Source organism: Thunnus albacares, chromosome 9 (genome assembly GCF_914725855.1).
Source record: "Thunnus albacares chromosome 9, fThuAlb1.1, whole genome shotgun sequence".
Lineage (NCBI taxonomy): Eukaryota > Metazoa > Chordata > Actinopteri > Scombriformes > Scombridae > Thunnus > Thunnus albacares.
The window spans coordinates 25,086,689-25,107,165 of NC_058114.1; the positions used below are offsets into that span (position 1 = coordinate 25,086,689).

Below are 20,477 nucleotides of genomic sequence, written 5' to 3' on the forward strand. Positions count from 1 at the left end.
GTAATTAGGTTGCAGACAGTTTGTGTGTACTAAAGAGGAAAAAAAAAGAAGGTACAGCTTAATGGACTGTCACACCCCTCACTGCTCAGCTCAACACACTGACCCACTTTGGCTCCCTGACTTTGGTGCATCTGCGACATGCTTTTCAAATACATCAGGTCCTGCCGCTGCCAGGCAAAAATAGTATGCACATGCTCGTACAGCGCATGCATTATACAGACAGTGGCGGAGAGCAGGTATCCAAAAGTGGAAAGGAAGGAAGAAATTTATTCTTTTCTATTCCCTTTTTTTTTAAAAAAGATTGTGCAGTGAAAAGGCCAGGACTTTAATCATGTACTTTTTGTTGATAATTATGAGGTCTGAGTCTTGTTGTGAGCGTGACGCAGAAGGACATTTCTGGTGCTCTCACTCACAGTGGGAGCAGATTGAGAAGCGAGGCTTGCAGGGCTGTTAGGTGTCAAAGACAGGCCTGCAGTGCTGCAGGCAGGGACTGGCAGAGCTGTCACAACCGTCTCTGTCGCACAACACTCTGTAACGCTGACAGTTACACAAATCTCACATGTCTGATCCTTTATTCAGGCTCACAGCATGTGACTTTTTCTTGGTTACACACTTTAGATACATTTCTGTAAAGGGGGCACATAAAGTTTGGTCCCACCCACACACACACACACACTAATCCTTTATGTTTGTTTGTGTGTGTGTGTGTGTGTGGTAGCTTGCGCCTGGTGTTGAGACAGAAATGTGGTTGTGAGTAAACATGTATACACATACAAAAGTAAATGGGATTAAGGCTGGAGCAGTCTGGTGTGCTGTGTCTTTGAATGCCAGGTTCTTACAGTGTTACCCTACATAGGACCATCTGTGATGCACCGCCACCATTTTGTCCAATAATATATGATCAAAATTTAATTATTCAACTTGTGTTAAAAATCTCTGCCATATTGCACAGCTGCTGTCAGTTGGTCAAGATGAGGCTATTGGTAAAGTTTTAAAAGCACTTTTACCTGTGTATTATCACCCATAAAATCAGATGATAACATTCATTCATGTGGATGGGATTAATAATCCAGGAAGATGTGATTTATTAAATACTTCCTGTGCTTCTTGGAATCAATTTACTAATCGATTCAGATTGTATTGTGTGTTTCGATTTATTTGTAATTATCTCCTCTGTGTGCAGGCAAAGGAATAGTGGACTACTGTTCCCTCCATCGTCACAAACAGTTTCTCATAGAGCTGCAACAATTAGTTGATTATTCAATTAGTCTGTTGACAGAAAATTAGTCACTAGCTATTTTAAAAATCAATTAATCATTTTGTCATTTGTCATAAGTCATTTTTTAAAGAAAAAAATAAGAAAATTCTCTCATTCTAGCTTCTTATATGTAAAATATTTTCTGGTTTTCTTTAGTCTTCTATGACAGTAAACTGAATATCTTTGTGTTTAGGACTGTTGGTCAGGACAAAAGGAGACATTTGATGTTGCACTTTGGCTTTGGTAAACAGTGATTAGCGTTTTCATCATTGTCTGACATGGACTACTAATAGATTAATCAATAAAATAATAAACAGATTAATTGATGATGAAAAGAATTGTTAGTTGCAGCCCTACTGTCTTATATGCAGTGTATATACTCATTTTTTTATTCACTTGTTTGTCTTCTGCAAAATATCCTTATTGTTAACTAATCAGTACAGACATATTTCTGCTCTGAAATAAGGTCGAGGTGAAGAGGGAAGGGACGGGTGATGAGCAGCATAGGGAGGACAGAGGACGTGCAGAGTGGAGGTGGTTCAGACCTGTTTTCAGAGCCACTAGGGACAGGAATGTAAAGGGTCAGTGCAGGATGTGGAATGTGTTGTCACATGCACAAATACGCCTGCATGTGCATGACGACACACAAACACTTGCTAATTCGCATTGTGCCCCTCAGTAACAAGGCCCGTTAGGCAGCCTGTGCCTCTGTGTTTGGAGCTGCAGCATGTGAATGTCAAATAGCAGTCTGGAAGCAGGAGTAGAGGGAGAGAGAGAGAGAGAGAGAGAGAGAGAGAGAGAGACAGCCGAATCAGAGAGGCCTGATTCAACAGCACCTGCTACACAGTGTAATGAGTCACATTTAGCTTAACAGCGACACATCCTCTCCTACGAGCTCCAACAGGAGTCAATCCACTTTCTGTCACTCTTCCTCTATTATTCTCCACTTCCTCCTCTAATTCCTTTCAAATCGTCCCAAAGTCTTATCCTTGCCATGCCGAAACATTTTCATCCTGATATTCCCAGCATTTCCTAATCATTATTCACGTTATACTCCTTCGGCTGGGCGTATAAATATTCCCCAGTGAGTGAAACACGAGGACTCAACCATGTACAATTATGTCATCAAACTCGGCTCACTGTCAGAGGTACACAGATCTTTCCAAGAGGAGAGAGGGGGGGCTCTTACATCAGGGTCACTGGTTACTTAGGATTGGATAGGGAGGATAGTGAGTCAGAAGGAGGGGGTGTTGTTGCTCTCTGTGTTTAGGAAGTTTTATAGCTGGAGGTGTGGGCGTCGTGAGGAGCTGTAAGGTTTAATGTAAGCTGGTCCAGGATTGTGGGAATCATGGCTGACAAGCAGCTCAGACAGAGCAAAATGACTAACATGAGACAAGCAGAAACAGACTTACGCCAGCGGATGTTTATACTACTCTATATAGGCAGATCAACGCTCCACTGTGTGACAGTGACACATGACTACAGTGAGCATGGCATGTGGAAAAGACAGGTATCTGCTGTTTGCACTGTTACCTTTTGTGTACAAAGCGATGTTATCCCTCTATTCCTCGTTCAAAAACGTGTCGTTCCTCAGGGCTGTTAAAACCTAACGGAGGTGAAGCTCTGGGACAGTGTTTTCTTGGTCGGATGTGATCTTTGAAAGAATGTTGAGGCGTATGTCAGCAAAGGTTTAAAGTTTACTTTGGTGAGTGGAAATCTTAATCCACTGTTTGTTCTGCTCTTGAGCTTTGTACCCCTATCCACCATGATAACAACCTGGAGCGGATGAGAAGATCTTAGCCCCTACCTGATGGCTAAAGGCCAACTACTGTCTGCCAGCATGAGCATGCAGCATTAGTCTAGAGCAGAGTCCCACACAGTCCCAACACACAGGCTTTCATCCCTTAGAGTAGTGAGACACCTACTGGCTGATATGAGTCATAAGTAGTCGGAGCTCCACAGACCAAATGGGGTTTATACTTAATGCATGAAGTTGGCTGCAAACAGTCTGGGGTGTATAAGAATCCCAAACACACAAATTTTGAGTATTTAAGTAAGTTTTTGCTATGAATTAATTAATAAAAATATAAACTGAACTAAAGTTGTGAGTTAAATGATTATTTGTTTGTCTGGTAGATTACTGTATAACTCAAAAACAAAACCAGCACACTTGCCATGATTGGACCAGGGTTGTCTGTTCAAAACAGATCCAGCATTACACTCCTGAAAGAGCCTGAAAGATGTAGCGTTTCAGATTCAGTCAATATTAGATTCATGTCTTGTTGTTTTGACTGTTTCGGGGTCAGTTCAAGCACATGTAGGTGTTGCAGTGGTCATAGTAAATTCAGGCACACAACGGTAATGTGATTACAGGTGATCAATGAGGCCACATAAGTATCATCGCCATAAATACCTTTGGCAGTGCAGTTGAGGTATACAGGCGCTCTCCTGGTCACATGTGTGAGGGAAGATTTACAGAGAATTTGTTTGTTGTGAAGCTTAATTCTGTCAAACTGTTCCCCTCATTTTTTTTACAGTAGTGAGCTCATGATGACCAGGTTGTCAAAACCAGCAAAGTATCCATAAGAACAGTTGGCTACACATCTTGTCATTGTATTAGGTGATGATTTGTTACACCAATCAGACGAGCCATTTGATTTTTGGCTGTGTGTGTGTCACTGGTGGATGTGTGGGTCATGTTCAGAAGAATCACACTGCCTTCCTCTCTGTCTCTCCCCCCTTTTTTTTTCTCTCTCTTGTTCTTTTCACTTTCACACAGACAGCAGCAGGCTAACCTCACCTCCAGCACTATGCGCATCTGACACACGACTGGTAAGTATGACCTTGTCTGTGCATGGACAGCTTGTTTTGGTAAATTGTGGTTGCAGCACAGGAATGTCTGTGTGCCTGCTGGGTTGTAGGATTACCTTGGCACATGATTACAGGCTGACTTATCCGAGTTTCAGGAGCAAATATTGCTTATTTTGTTAGATGTACAGCAATGTAGATGGAATCCAACAAAGTATAAATTAGTGTTTTTACAAATTGACTTAGAGAAGAGTTATAGATTATGTTGATTTGCATGTGTATTTAGTGTGTTCTTTTCAACAGAAAGGGCTCTTGCATGTCTTTAAATGTGTATATATTCACATTTATTGCAGTGTTCACTAACTTTAAAAACCCTGGGCTGCATGCATGTGTGTGTGACAACTGTAACCCCAAGTGATATTTTACATCATTGTCCAGGGAGAAAAGGATAAGACATACACAGGTATTGGAGCAGGAAGGTAATTACAGATGTATGACTCTATAAACAGACAGGCTGGATATTGCTTCCAGTGTAATTATGTACCGCTGTCAAACAATGTGAGAGAAGTTGACATGATGTATTGGTGTTTGTTTTTGGCTCAGCAGAGTGCAGCTGTGGAAGGAAGCTAATGGTTCTTAAAGCACAGGCCATTTCAGCTCGAGCCTTGAGCCAGCCAAAAAGACAGACAGACCGACACACACACACACACACACACACACACACACACACACACACACACACACACACACACACACACACACACACACACACTCAAAGAGGCCTGCATTGTCAATTACACAGAGATGCTTTCGCTGGCCTTCGCTATTCTGAGCAGCTCCTTACTTTTCATTAGTGTCTCTGTGTGCTTTTGGCAAAGAATAGTCTCTGAACTGTTTTCAGTCCTGGCCAGAGAGGATTATGCAGAAACTTTAAAATATCCTAATAAAGAATCATACACAAAATTTCAATCTATCTGTAAAAGAAGTAGACGGACTCTCCAGCCTTACCTTAATGTTGCATAAGATCATCAAATGTTTAAATAATCTATTGTTGTGGGATATTTATGGACATGGATACTTGTTTTACTTTTTTTTCCAGCTCCCATTATTTAACACTTTGTGAGATGTGAGGAAAAATGTCAGACGTACTGATGAAGACAACAAAAATGGCACTTGTGCCACATTCAGTAATTGATGCTCATGCCAAAATATTTTGTCACAATAATTAGTGACAATGTTGAGATTTGATTCAATAATTTATGTAATTTATCAGGAAAAATACCAATCATTTACTAGTTAAAGCTTTCAATACCTTTTGTGTTTTGACATTTGAAAGACCATTTCAAAACAGCGCTTTCAGCTCTGATAGCTTGTATTGTGCAGGTCTTATTCATATTTATATGTTTGCGTTAATCAGTTGTATGCTACTGACCGTAGCATGAATGGCATACATGAGTGTGGTATAAGTACTTCGATTCTCAGTATTAACTAATCCACTTAACAACAACTTGTCAGTCAGATCAGTTTTGAAAAGAAGACTAACATGTGAGTAAACTTGGCTTGGCTGTGAGTGACCCTGGTGAATTTCAGGATGTACATTTCCTTCTCTGCTAAACATTTGACAAAAGGAAAAAGAGACAAATTGAGACACAGAGTGGCAGCAGGTCATACTCTGAGTGGCAGCAGGTCATACTCTTGTGTCGGGTGTAAGCTGTTTAGTGTTGTGGCTTTTACTGACAGCTGCTTTCTCCAAACCCCTTTCACAGAAGATCTCTTCCTGATACTCAGCCTAAGCTCCTTCTGTTCTGTTCTCTCTCCTGTGTAGTAAATGACAGGCTGTGAAAGTGTACGTCCGTATGGCCTGCTGGGACAATAGCCGAACCTGTCAACACTTTCATCGCCATCTCAAGTTCAATCAACTCAACTCATTTTCTCGGGGTGAATTCAGTTCAGTTGTCAAGTCAGTAGCCCATAATAGAGTGAATCTTAGAATACTGAAGTCAGTTTAATTCAGCCAGAAGGTGGTGCTGCTGCTACAAGCTGAAGGATCAATCTGTTCTACATGCAGGTGATAATGATCGAGCTGATCCAAAGTTTATTCACATTTTGTGTGTGTGTGTGTGTGTGTGTGTGTGTTTGTGTGTGTGTGTGTGTGTATGTGTGTGTGTGTGTCTTCCTTCAAGAGGGCCAGGCGGGCTTTGCTGCAGCTGAGGATGATGAATGGTCTCCTGCGCTAGAGCTAGATGGTGTGGGAATGATGGACCTCCCTAATGGCCAATCAAGCATCACCACCACCGCTGCAACAGTCTCTGAGGTGAGGCCACGCCCACCCGTCAGACCTCTCCCCACGCTTTTCAAAATTCATCCTCTGCATGCTGCTCTGTCTCTCAACATAGAGAGCTTAAGTATATGTTTATTTGTTTTTGTTTTTTTTCCTACTGAAATATTACGCCAACACATTTTCAGCCTTTTCTGTTAATGCTACTAACACTGTTGTTGTTTAACCCTCTCAAACCTTGCATACCCATATTTAAGGTTTGAGAATATAAATATCTTGTTTTTGTCCTGACCATAACCAACCAGGTCCATAAACCAAAGATATTAGTTCAGTATCACAGCAGACACAGATAATTTTTTTTCTTAAAAAAATACTTGAAACGATTAATTGATTTTCAAAATACTGATGATTAATTTCCTGTCAATCGATTAATTGTTGTAGCTCTTTCTCCACCTCTCACCTCTAGCTGATAACCTCGTTATTCACAGCACAGTCATTAATTCTTATTTCTCTGTTACCTTACCTCAGTTGTTACCTTTATAATATACAGGAACTGTGTGTGTTTGTTTGTTGTCTTCCAGAGGAGCAGCAGCTCAGAGTCTCTCAGTGATAAAGGTTCTTCAGAACTGAAGAAGAGCTTTGATGCTGTTGTGTTTGATGTGCTGAAGGTCACTCCTGAAGAATATGCAGTAAGTGAAGCTCTTAGTGTGTTTCTCGCCTGGTTAACCTGTATGCATGCGTGTTTAAAAATGAAACGTTCAGTAAGCACAAATGTGATGTGCTGACTTGAGACAGGAGGAGATGGGATGGTAGAAGAGGAAATGGGGTCAGAGTTTGAATCAGTAATAATTGATGTTTGGCGGTGACAAGCAGGCACTGATAGATTTCCTCTGGCTGGCTCTGCACAAACTTTCCATGGCACCTCTGAACAAACAGGAGTCACATTTCTGTTTAATTAATTAATTACCTTGTTTTGAGCAATAATTCTGCTCAGGATTTTTCCACAATTTCTCAAATGAAAGTTGTTTTTCCTCTTGATGCCTATAATCTGATTTTAATGCTTTGTTTATTCATTGGCCTGCCCGATTTAGCCACAAGAGGGCACTCTCTATCTTCTTTGCTTTCAAGCATTTTCATTTGACATCTCCTCTTTAGTATATCAACACATTTAAAAGTGCTATGAATAAAGGTAAAATGGCCTTTTTAGTGGATTTTGTACATTTGAAGACTAATATTTGTTCCCTATGCAATATATATGTATTGCATATGCATGATGAAAAATGATATTTTGCCAGTGTGGCATGATTTGAACATAGCAGTTAACTAACAGGTGTTGAATTTGTCTCCTCCAGGGCCAGATTACACTCATGGATGCTCCTGTGTTCAAAGCCATCCAGCCAGAGGTGAGCTGCCTTTGAATCTGTACAGAGACCACTTTAAAACATATTGTGATTTTTTTTTTTTTTTTGTTGTTGGTTTAGGAGTGACTTATCTAAAATTGTATGTGACAAAGACCGATACATGGACTCTCACATCTGAAATTATGCAACAAGAACACACATAGTCAAACAGAAAATATACATAATTATATGCATATGTATATTTAAGGATTTACTCTCTCCATTTGCTGCCTTTCTGCAGTTAATATCCCTGCATCATGCAGTGCTATGAGCAGCTGTGATCAGCGCTCCCACGCAGAGCTGCATATCACATTCATGTAGAAAAATGATACCTGCGTCTCAGTCAGTAATGCGGTCTGTTGCCTCAGTGAGACCCTTTTCTCTTTTGGACTGTTAGACCCTTCCTGACACCAGTCATGGATAACCTGTGTTTAGGCTTGGCCACTGTGGGCTTATAAAAGCAGCATATAGACCACAGCACAATGCTGTGTGGTACAGGCTGTCTCCTGCTATTGCATATGTGCAACACTTGCTTGTCTCAGTTTCAGCTTCTAGCACACACACTCCTCTGGCAAGGCCCGGCCTCATTATTCCTTGAACCACATTTTGATTTAATTTTAATAACAACGACACAAACAATTGTAGTAAAATGTTGTCTGAGTAATGGAAAAGATTAAAGTCTGTGAATAGCTTTATTCAACGCTTGTCTTAGCACTGTTGCCTTTTTTTTTCACTGAGAGGGAAATCATTGACATTGTCTGGACTCCAGCCCCATCGTCTTAACTCCACTGGGCCAGGTTCAAGCAGAGGCTATTGAAGGATTTATAAATGCAAGCTTGCTCCCGTGTTCAGTCTGGCTTAACTTTATAAGCCTAATGAAAATGTGTCCTTGCATTAAGTTTAATGCTGCAAGTTAAAAGTATTGGTTCAGGGTGAAGATTTAAGAGTTAAGGTGGTTGGAAATGTGGTTTCACTTGTTGCTTCAAGATAGTGAGATTTGTAAAGGGATATGAAGTGGGAACGGGGAAAAATAAGCAAGAGGGGGCATTTGGAAAGGTGTCTTATGGCCACGCCGGCCCAAGTGAGGGGGCGGGCTGACAAGGAGATGAAGGCTGCAGTCTGGAGAGAGAGAGTGAGCAGAGTGTACAGTATGCAGAGTGACCCAGCAGCATCCTGGCAGGGACAGAGTGGGCTAGAGAAGCTTTTCCTGCTCTCACTGTGCTTTTGTCTCGAAGCACTCGCTGAAAAAAAAGTTACACAGCTATGAGTGAACTGAACTCAACTAGAGTTTCCACTGCTGTCAGTCTCCTTGCCCTCCTCTCAGACACATGATGGGGAAAGCAGGTGTGTGTGTGTGTGTGTGTGTGTGTGTGTGTGTGCGCGCGCATGTGTTGGTGCACACCTGCTGTTTCACTCTGTTCGCTACCTGAATAGGAAAATATTAAATAACTTGGTTGAATCCTTGAGTTGCAATAATGTTTTTACTGACATACAGCCCATTTTTTTTTGCCTTTTTCAGGACCCTTAAAATGCCATAAAACAGCACTGATATACACACATTGATAAAGTGTGTTTGTCATTGATAAATGAGCAGCAGTTATGGCCATAATTGGAGTTAAAAAACTTATTATAGAAAAATATTGTGATATTCACAGTATGATTTTCTCTCAGATGATGGAGAGGGTGGAAAGAAGGCAAAGCGTGTGTTAGTTTCCATGATGTGATAAATTGTAATTCTCATTTGTTAAAATAGATGTGTGGGTGTCGACCTTTTGGTTGGATATCATGTCTCCAGGAGATTTTCACGCATTACCGATCTCTGACATGTCCAGATGTTCTTCAGAATGTTTCAAATTGACATATTTTGACTCTGCATAATAACAAACAATAGATGGGTCAAATTTTCCACCAGATTAGTTCCAAGTGTTCCTTTTCTGTGGTTGCACTGATTTAAAAATGTTTTTATTGCACGCTTCATGAATGCCCTTACAGCAGATACTGTAACCCTCCATAAACACACCATAACGGTTTTTATATAACGTATGCGAGCGTATAAAAGTGAGAACCATAAAGAGAGACTAAATGTCCAAATGCTATTATGTGTGCTAGCGTTTACAACATTTTTACATGTGTATATGACACAAACAGACACTCTGGCATGAGATTGCAGTAGAACAGAGGATCTCATTAACTTAAGTGTTCCAACCCTGACATGGAGCAGATGTATGGAAAGCAGTCTCGCCAAATCGTTCTGGACGGAGAAGAAAAGATAACTTTCTGTCACAATCACAATGAAAGATTACATGAGAACTGTGGATGGAGGCACTTAATTTCACCAGTGTGAGGAGATGGTATAAAATCTGGCCAATCCCTCTGAGCAGGAAGCATAGTTCATTTTCTCTATCTTCTTCTCTTCCAAACCCTGGGCTGGACTGGAGCGGCCGGTATTTCAAAATAACCCTTTAATTGGAAAGGTTACAAGAAGAGAGCCAGGTTTGAAAACTCAGAGCCGAACAATGCCACTGACACAGCAGACAAACACAGAATCTAAACACATCTGCTTTTGATGATATTTCAGTGACAGCTCATAAGACATCACCGTGCATGAGGATTTTGTAATTTACTTCCCACACGTAACGGACCCTCGTCTACTGACACTCGGGTCACTTGGGTTTATTTTCGTTGGCGAGCTGTGGTATTGAGACTCAAACTGAGTATTTTTGTTAGCTTTCTGGGATCCCGAAGAGGAGTTTTTTTTGTTTTTTTTTTGTTGAGATAAGGACTTATTCATAGTAGGAATTGGAACTGTGAGTTTGGTATTGAGCAGTGACAGCATAATACACTGTGATGGACTTCAAATGCTTGTGTGTTTTGAGTTTCTTCTTGTCTGCTGGAGCCTTTTGAAATACCTGGTTGTTAGTGATTGTTAAGGGGCCATGTACTGCAAGACACAAGTCCTATGTAGAGTTGACTGGTATATAACTAAAAAAATATTATCTTTGTCAGACTTGCACTCTGACTGGCACCCCGGCGCTTAGTCAAACCGTTACAACACCATAATACTCACGGTTACATCAGCGAACTGTAAAACAAATGATCGCAGGGGCATTGACGGAGAGCTCTGGAGCAGAGGATCTTCAGTGGTTTATCAAATGTTGTATCTCTGTTTGCAGAACAGGTGATTGATCGGAACACCAGAAGTTATTTTTTGATGGTAAAATAATCTATAATGCAGAGCAGAGCAAAGTTTAATCTACAACCCCCAGATGAATCCTTGATGTGTTCCTTGGCTGTTGGTTTGCAAAGTGAAATGCCATTAAAATGACAAGATGGATCATAGAGAGGGAGAGAGAGAGAGAAAAGGATGCAAGGGACTTGTAGCTAAATCTTTTTTCTCTCATCTAAATTTACGAGGCAGTGATTACTAATATGTTGTGAGCGTGGGTTTCTCCTGTTCATCAAGCCCGACTTAGATTGGATCGCTTCTCACTATTGTATGGCTAGACCAGCTGACAAGAGGAATGGAAAGAATAAAGTTGTGTGTAATGGGAACAGTGGAAGACTTTTCCTTTCTTCATCTCTTTCTGTTGTTCTGTCCCAGTAGGCCATTTTAATTTCATAATCAGACATACCGCTGATGATCTACAGCTGGATGTTTATCAAAGTTTGTGAAGTAGAGGCAAGGAGGAAAAGAAAGTTTGAAGGATATAGATGGGGGGGGGGGGGGGGGGGGGGGTTGACAACAGCCAAGTAAGTTATTTAGTGGCTTTGGCTGGCAAGTTGTGCTGCAGCTCTCAGGGAATAGCTATCAGATTGCATTTTACGTACCGCTGAAAAGTATGTCAGTTCCTCACGTCTGCGCTTCCACTGTAGAAATCCTCTGAACAGATTGAAGGTCTCATGTGAGTCATGGAGACGATGATGACTTGTATTTGGAGGCAGGTAATGTTTCACACACTCAGACCTGTCTCTTCTGCAGGCTTAATGTTTTCCAGCATTGATTGTGAGAGAAAAAGCACTTAGTCATTTAGTGCCTTTTCATATAGTCATAACTAAGACATAAGAGATGTTGTATGCAATACTTCGTAGGGCCTTGTAGTCTTGCAGAGTTGTGTTTGTGGTGTAAGGATCGGACAGTAATTGCTACATAACAAACACAAGAGGGAACACTTCCTACACTACAATCTGTCAGCATAATGGTAAAACACATTTATCGTGGTGAAAGGTGGAGGAAAATAATGTTTTGGCAGCAGAGACAGAAAAACCACAATGACATGTTTTCCTTTGTCGAAGAGGATTTGGTTCAAAGTTTCAAACGTGTGCCAATGGAATACTCTCAGAATCTGTCTAAAAGAAGTGGAAGCTGAAAACTACATCAAAACACATTAAATGACACATCTGAAGTTTTTTTTTGTAATTAAAGTGTGTTTTAATCATCTTTGAATGCTTTTTTTTTAACATAATAATTATTAAAGGGGATGTATTAGGCTTTTTATGATTGTCTGTCATTTATATACTGTTATGATGTCAGATATTTATGTTAAACATGGTCATAGTTCCAAAACCCTGATTGCGTCGTTTGAAATGTTTCCTCTACTTCATCCTCGTGATGTGATTGTTTGCGAATGCCCTCAAACGACCATCCGTTCAGTAGCCTTTGTTGCTAAGGCTGTTACTGAGGTTGTTCCATGGGTGGTTTGTACTGTCCACTTGCATATATATCAGATTGGATTTATGCTTGAATATGTACGGATGTATTTAAGAAGTTTCCATTTCTAGTAAAGAACGGAAAAAAAGAAGTGAAATCGTACTACTTCAATTCTGTACTATAAATCATGCAGAAGATACTCCAGAACAGCCCCATATTAAAAATATAGTCCTGGAAATGTGCATGTTCTGTCCCCTTTTAAGACAATATCATAGACTGAACCATCTTTAGCAAAGTGCACTATGAAATTTTCATATAACAACATGCTTAGTGTGTTTTACTAGCCATGACAGATGGCCTGTATAAGAATCACATGTACTAAAAGTCCTGGAAAAGTAATTCTTTCCGTTGTTGCTGCTGGCTTGTTCATACTGCAGGTCCCTGCCAGAGTCTATAGTTAAGAACTTTCTGGCTGAGAAAACAATGTATTTTATGGTCTTCGTTTTTCGTCATAGTAAACTTTTTTCTGTAGACCAGTGGCACTATAAATTTGGCATAACCTGGCAGTCAGTCAGCAATCAGTTTAGGGTTCCTCTGTCTCACTCAAGCTGAAGCACAGATCAACAACAGACCCAACTGTGCAGATTTTCCATTTCATTGCACTCCTTCCTGTCATCCTCAGTAAATCTATCTTCACAGTGTCCTCTGTCTTGCAACAAACTTTGTTGTTTGGTCTCATGTCCTCTCCTCCTCATCTTCCTTCTTTTTCCATCCTGTTTGTCATCTTTATCAGTCCTTCTCTTTTTAATGTTACCCGGGACCCCAACACTTTAGTTTTCCGTTTACAATGTAGACAAAAACAAAAGGAATGATTGTGGTATCTCACATGAGGTCATTGCAATTTGTGGCTTAGCTGCAGCTGGTTATCTTATTCAGCCTGTACCTCTGTTTATTTAATACTCCTTATAATGTCTTTGTACAGCAGAGCAGAACCTACACTTGGGTTAGGGTTAGTAAATGAGATGTAGAAAACAACAAAGCTGTACCTAATTGTTTTGCAACCGAAGTCAACCAAAGTCACATAAACAAACATATGGTTTAGGTGAACATTTGGTGTCCTTAAAGGGGGCCTATTATGCTTTTCCTTATTTTCAGACATCAGAACAGAGTGTGCTCATCAGGAGGGGGGCCTTAAAGAGACAAGAGCTAAAACAGACTGTAAAGAGACAAAGGCTATACTGAGGGGCTGCATAAAGGATCAGTATAAGATAAATAAGGAGTTTTTTGAACTGTGACTCATGCAAAGCAACTCCAGTGGCGTCCAAAAATAAAAAAATTAAAGCTGGAAATGAACATAATAGGTCCTCTTTAAGTTTGAGGTAAGACTTTGGGTGGGGCGCCATTTTACTCCTTCAATAGTTATTAGTTGATGATTACAGCTTGTAGGTCAATTAAATGTTCAAGCAGACTTGACGTCAGTTTTTTTTTCTTGACAGCCCTCATTTTAACTATACATACCCAACAGAAGTCAGAAGCCAGCTTCTAGCAGACCCATGAGACTCTTTCTTTAATCAAAATGCTGCTTGTCCAGACCAGCATGTGAAAATGACCGGCTGTCTGTGGTTTGGCGGAGCAGGCTTTTTACTGCACTCTTTTACTGCAGCATTTGAAAGTGCTCTTTCTACCAGAGCTGCCTCGTCAAAGCCTTTCTCCAAAGACTCGGCTGTTGTCAGATTTTAAAATGCTGCCTGCTGTTTGTAATACCTCAGCGTGAAGTGAGAATATAAAGGCACAAGAATAATAAAAGCAATAAAATCTGATAGTTCCTGGAGAGGCTGTGGATCAGTTCCCTGCTGCTTAAATACACATGAGACAACCGGCCTTGGTTATTACACAACTGAAGAACAATAGTGCTTAAATGACTTCAAGTCTCCACTTAAAGCTTAGTTAGATGGATGGTTAAATTAGATTCTTTCACCTGAGAAGACAGCCCCAGGTGGTCCAGGGTTGAATGATGCAGTGTAAGTTGTTGAAATATTGCGGCGTTGGTGAGCGAGAGAGACATAGGACCGCCTGTGTGTCTCTTCTCGGGTGTACCGCCTACCTGGGTGGTCAGGTGGTGGTCCGAGCTGCGAGACACACAAACACACCCACCTCCCACTAACTATGGAACGTCTCTGTTTGGGAATCATTAACAATAGTGTGGAAGCTGGGGAGGAGAATGATTGACATGGTGTCAGGAAGACGGAAAACGCTTATTTAAAAAGGCAGGATGTTAAATAAACGATGGGTGAGACAGGCGAGAGTCTCCTGCTCTCTGATTCAGCCACATCCTGCCTGTCCTGTGATGGGGACAACTGGCTGAAAGTCAAAGGAGGCTCCACACAGGCCAGTAAACCTTGTGAGAGGATGCTGCGGGGTCTTCCACGTTGTTGTCTTTTTATAGTCTTCATCTTCCCTCTGCTGTCCTCCTTTTCCTCTCCTTGTATCCTCATCCAGACTCAGGCAACATAGACCCGGAGGCATCAACTCACCCACGCATGAATGTCTGCTTTTAACATCTGTATTTTATACGTTGCTTCTTTACCCCCGCTGGCTGCCTCTAAGAAGTTTGCACACACACAGAAACTCACCTTTGAATAAGCATAACTTCTCTGTGCAAGGAACTGTCCTGATGCGGTCCAGGTCAGGGAGTTGTGAACAGTTGGTAGAGGTTGTTGCTTCCAGACAGTCAGTCTCACGGGGGGTATTGTGTGGGGGAGCCGCAGTCTGATTCAGCTGTTCATATTGTAGTCCAAGTCGGCTGGGTTGGCAGGGATTAGGAGGAGAGCTTGCACAACATTTTTCCTACTGTTACGTCAGTGTCCCTGGCCTCCGGACAGCCTGTTGGGGCTAAAAGGAGGGTCTGGGTTCCCCATGCAGTGTCTGTGTGGTCTCCATCTTTACCTCATCACTGAGGACAGCAGCTGAGGCCAAACTGAGTGCAGCCTGGTACTCAAAAGAAATTGCTGTTTGTGTGTTGTTGGAATTCTCTCTGTTCAAGATCCAAAATCACCGCCTTTCTTCTAAAAAATGTACTGAAATTACTATCAGTGCTGCTGCTTTCACAGCTGCTGCTTCTTTGTAAGACTAGTATTAGCAGAGGGGATTCATTGATTAAAAGATCTTTGGAAAATTAATCAAGACCATTTCAATAGCAACGATTTTCTGATTAACCTATTGAATGTGAGGATTCCCTGCTCTTCTCCATTTTGTATCAATGTAAATCATTTGATAATATTTGACACTTTATAGATTATAAGTACTGCTCTAACAAATGTCAATAAATGCATTTTCTTTGCATTTGCAAAGCCTTTTCTTTGTTTTAAAATCTGCATTGTTTACTTTTGCTTATGGTCTTTGTCTTATCTTTTACTTTGGCATTGCAACCTTTTTATACTTAATTATAGCCGCCACCATGACCATCCTTTACAGTTGGATGAAATACGCATCACATCACCCCTGTGCTTTTGGAGTACATGTGTGTCTTCATGCACAGAAGACCTTCCTCACAGCGGAGATTTTTGCCTTGCTGCATTACATTTCAGTGTGGGTGTTCCAGGGTATCGCTAATTGGATCTGAGCTATGAGTAATGTTATTAGTTACACCGGTGCTTTTCCTGCTTTGGCAACTCAAAATGTCCCCTGGGAGAAACGCCTATTGGTAGATCAACCGATATGAATTTCTTTTAATCATGATCTCTAAAGTGGCTATAATCTATGTTTATAATCACAATGTATGACATGACAATGTGTAATGTGAGAGGCAATGCTTGCAGTGATGAACCTATAGAGGATTATTGCAGCGTATGTTTTGGCTCACTCTCACTGTTCATTCACTCTTCCTGCTCAGCACCACATGGCAAACAGATACAGTTAGCAACTACTGGTGAACATAATGGAGCATTTAGCAGCTAAAGAGCCTGATATTCTTCTCAGGGGTTAATGGAGACGAGAAATAGAGCTAAAAGAGAGTGAACATTGGACTTACATTCAACAGATGGACAGAAAGACGACTCCAAATGAATGATAGTTCACTGTATCAACTTAAAAGGTGATGATATGTCAGTGTCGTGTTCACTATTTGTTTCTGCTGCCCCCAGGTGGCTGAAAAATCACTTATTACAGATTTAAAGTTTTGAGATATAATTCTTGAAGCTTTGTTATGGTTCCAAAAACTGCACAAATCAATCCATACCTTGGTGATCATTTGACATTGGAATAGTTTCAGTCAGTGATGAGTACCCAGCTTCATACCTTGTGATGAGAATGAAAGACATTTGCAACTAGTCCGTCAATATGCTCTGTTTTGTATTGCGTTTTGTGTGCAACCAGGTTGGATTCACAGGAGTTCTGCTGAAGGCATTACAGCACAAAGAAAGCGTTTCCAAACAAAACTTGCTTTATCAGCAAATGTAACTCCTCATTTACAGTTGGCAAGGCTCTTCAACCTCTCCTCTCATTATCAAAACAAACCCCATGCCAGCTGAAAAAACGGCAGAACAGGAAATGACAGGATTTATAGGAAATGTGGTCTTGTCATGAGAATTAGGTTACCAAGCGTTGCACTTCCCTGTGTCTAATCAAAGCAACCAACAAGACACATCAGAGAGTTTTTGAGAAAAGCTGCTGCAAAATCAAGCATTTTTGATCGCAACAATCACAAAAAAAACCCCTCCAAAATCCTGGAGTCTGAATAGACTGTTGAGTTCACTCAATAACATGCTGGGGAATACAAACAGTACTCTGGCTCTGTGCATAATGTCAATTTCTCTGATTCTGTGTTTTCAGGAGCTGTCAAGCTGTGGCTGGAACAAGAAGGAGAAGCACAGCTCTGCTCCAAATGTTGTGGCCTTCACTCGCAGGTTCAACCAGGTGAGATACATACACAGCGTGCACTTATGTCTCATTCAGTGCTACCTCAAGTACACCCCCAAAAAGAGAGCAAGGACAAAGAAAACAGTCCCTCTTGCAGTGTTAAGGATTTATGAGCCACCTAGGTATGAGGAGGTTATAGGGCTGGGTGATTAATCGAATTTTATTTTCAATTACGACTTGGCTTCCAATGGTTATGAAAACAAGATAATTGAGATAAATTGATTTTAGTGCTGCATTCCATTTTGCAATCATTGCTCTTGTTTTGTCTTGTGTTATAAATCCAGAGCATCTTGTATCTTAGCAGCCAGACAGCACAATGGAAGACAATGGAAGCAGAGCTCTTCCTCACAGCCCGAATGTGTCTGAATTTAACACACAGGCAAATGTTCAGCGGCGGAAACTAACTTATTTAGACGTCTACAGGCTACTTTGTTTTAGTTTCAGTCAGACGTTGGATGCTATTATTTTAGATACGAGGACACTTCGCTCCGTGTAATGATCTCTTTTCATCCAGCCGCTTGGCACTGTGCTTTCTCTGACTGCAGTCTGTTATTGTGCACATGCTTACTTGTAAAAAGCTGATTAGAAACCCGGGTGCATGCATGATGTTTCCAAAGTCAGTGAGTAATCGTGTTAAATAATCGTGAACTCAGTTTTGACCAAAATAATCGTGATTATGATTTTTGCCATAATCGAGCAGCCCTAAGAGGTTACAGTTCTTATTTCCATTATGTCCACTAAATCATCACTGTAGCTCTCCTAGACATGGCTGACTTTGAAATCCTGGTTGTCACAGCAGCTCCTAATAATCTCCACGGCTCCTCCCTACCAGTCATATACTTCATTAATAGTCCCTAGGTGAACAGCATTTTTTCCTTAGCTGGTCCTTGGCTCTGTAATTCATTAAGTCATTTAATATGCTTTTGCATGCTGATGAAGCACGTGTCTGAACATTTCCAAATGTATGCAGGAGTGTGTATGGCATGCTCCCTCAGTGCCCTGTTAAATCATCAACAGGAAGTGGTGGGTAATGATGTAAAGGGAAGCCATGCCTTTTAATCCCCTTCCAGTGTTTTTACCAGGCTCCTTTAAGACCCACTTTACTGCCCTCCAGTATAAAATGTGATGATCTAACAAGAATGTGTTGCTGTGGAAACTTCTCCATGTATAGCGATCCCAAACGGTGATTCAAGATGTTAGCTGCTCACATTCAGCAGCTGGGAGCCAAGGAAAATGAGCTTTTTGGATAATGGGAGTTGGATTGGGACTTGGATTGGGAGGGCAGAGAGTCCCAGAAAGCTCCTTAGCATGAACTGCAGCCATATTCCTCTTCCTCCATGTCGTGAGAGCCAGTGGAGCAGAAGAGAACTGGCTAGTCTGTTTAACAGGCAGCGAGGAGAGAATAATTCAGAGACAGTTGATTGATGCACAGTAATCTGTCTTGTTGAGTTTTGTGCAGAGACAAATCAGCATATTGCTTAAAGTAGTAACACACTAAATGTTTTTGTTCAGTAATCTTACAATCAAACACCGAGGCAACAATGAGGAATTTGTGGTGATGACTATATTCTCACCACGAAGACCTAAACAAGACATTACACTGATGCAATTGCAACTGAAAAAGCCACACAGAAACGACAAATTATGAACTTTTTATTCCATAAATTGTGGAAAATAAATATTGGCAGGTGTGGGTGGAAGCGGACTGTCAATCAGCTAAACGTTTAGAGTGCAATTGTAAATGCGTAGAGGAGCACAATCACCATCTTACTGATCATTGATGGTCCAGTGGCTTCTGGATCATTCTGAACACAGGACTGTTAGTTCTGTAAACTCTCTAGGGCTGAGCGATATCTCGATAAAATTTTAGTTTTTGCACGATGTGTGAAATGTCTAAATCGTAAAACTGAATTGTTACAATATACACAAAGGTTATTTTTAGTCAAAAAAGAAATGTGGACGGCTACATCAGCAGTTTTAAGACGCGTCAGTCCTGTAAACTGTGACGTGATTAGTTACACTACATGCACACCTGCTGCAGTTTACAAGACTGCCATGACTCCAGTTGGCTAGCTGTCTCTGGCTATCCTGTAATGTATTTAACGGTCGCATCCGCAAGGGGGACAGACTAAAAATAACTGCACACTGATCTGTGCTCTCAGTTTGTGCTTGTTGACGAGGTATCATCTCTGGTTACGAGAGTCAAAGTGCTGGGAGTTGACTATCAGCAGCTGTCTGCAGCTATCAGGCTGATGTTTTGTCTAGAAACACAAACCGCATCGGATCAATTAATGAGCAGACCTGTTTGCTCTGTCTACGCTGAAACTGATTATTAAACTGGATGCCCATGAGCTACTTAGTTGAAGCAGCTGGTACTGGACAGTCAATAGCTGTTTGGGATAACCTGTATTTTGTGCGTAATGATAATAGCTTTGCAGGTGATGCAGGGCCTTTATTATTCTTGTTCAACTGTCTGTTAAAAAAATATGATGTTTCAAGGCTGCATTTAGCAGGCAAACAAAAATCAATTTTAAAGTCGTGAATCAACCACAAGCTCGAAAAAAATCTAGATTGATTTTTTTGGCTGTATTGCCCAGTCGTAACTCTCTCAACCATTAAACAGATGTTAGCATCTCATGCATTAGATCACGCAGTCAGTCAGCTGTAGATCCATCATTGGCCAGATTTTCAGCTCCATCTAGGTCCCCCTCAGGCCACTAAATGGGTTGATCCACAGCTATCAGCTTGTGACTGGATCTGCCTGGTTCCGTTAATTTATGATTATTGAACCTCCATGCCCCCTCCAACCCCCTCCATTCTACATTCAGGAGGAGGTGGTGAGAGCCACGTTCAGGAAAACAAACAAGTGGAAAGCAGCAGGCCCGGACAGGATGAGCCCAGCTGTACTCAAACACTGTGCAGCTCAACTGGTCCCAATGTTTACTATCATTTTCAACACCTCCCTCTGCCAGTTTACAGTACCACAGTGTTTCCAGGACTAAATCCTTGTGCCCACATCTCCTGCTTCAATGACTTCTGACCAATTCCTCTGACATCTGTGGTCATGAAGCTCCTATTTGAAATCCTACACCACCCCTCTGATGGATACTTACCAGTTTGCTTATGGAGCCAACCGGTTTGTTGAGGATGCTGTTAACCTAGCCCTCT

General features: G+C 41.2%; 1 protein-coding gene across 11 annotated transcripts in view; it reads left to right on the plus strand.

Moving 5' to 3' along the window:
- ralgps2 (Ral GEF with PH domain and SH3 binding motif 2) overlaps nucleotides 1-20,477 on the plus strand; it is an 81,475-nt gene that overhangs the window by 18,362 nt on the left and 42,636 nt on the right. For 2 of the 11 annotated variants that reach the window (XM_044361312.1, XM_044361316.1), the window contains exons 2-7: nucleotides 4,038-4,090; nucleotides 5,892-6,004; nucleotides 6,250-6,380; nucleotides 6,926-7,033; nucleotides 7,697-7,747; nucleotides 17,223-17,306. In XM_044361312.1, coding sequence (XP_044217247.1) covers nucleotides 5,923-6,004; nucleotides 6,250-6,380; nucleotides 6,926-7,033; nucleotides 7,697-7,747; nucleotides 17,223-17,306 — 456 coding nt within the window. In that variant the 5' untranslated portion in view covers nucleotides 4,038-4,090; nucleotides 5,892-5,922. Of the gene's footprint in view, nucleotides 1-4,037; nucleotides 4,091-4,419; nucleotides 4,530-5,891; nucleotides 6,027-6,249; nucleotides 6,381-6,925; nucleotides 7,034-7,696; nucleotides 7,748-17,222; nucleotides 17,307-20,477 lie in introns of those variants that run through there. The other 9 variants (XM_044361313.1, XM_044361315.1, XM_044361320.1 and 6 more) reach the window with 9 other exon arrangements.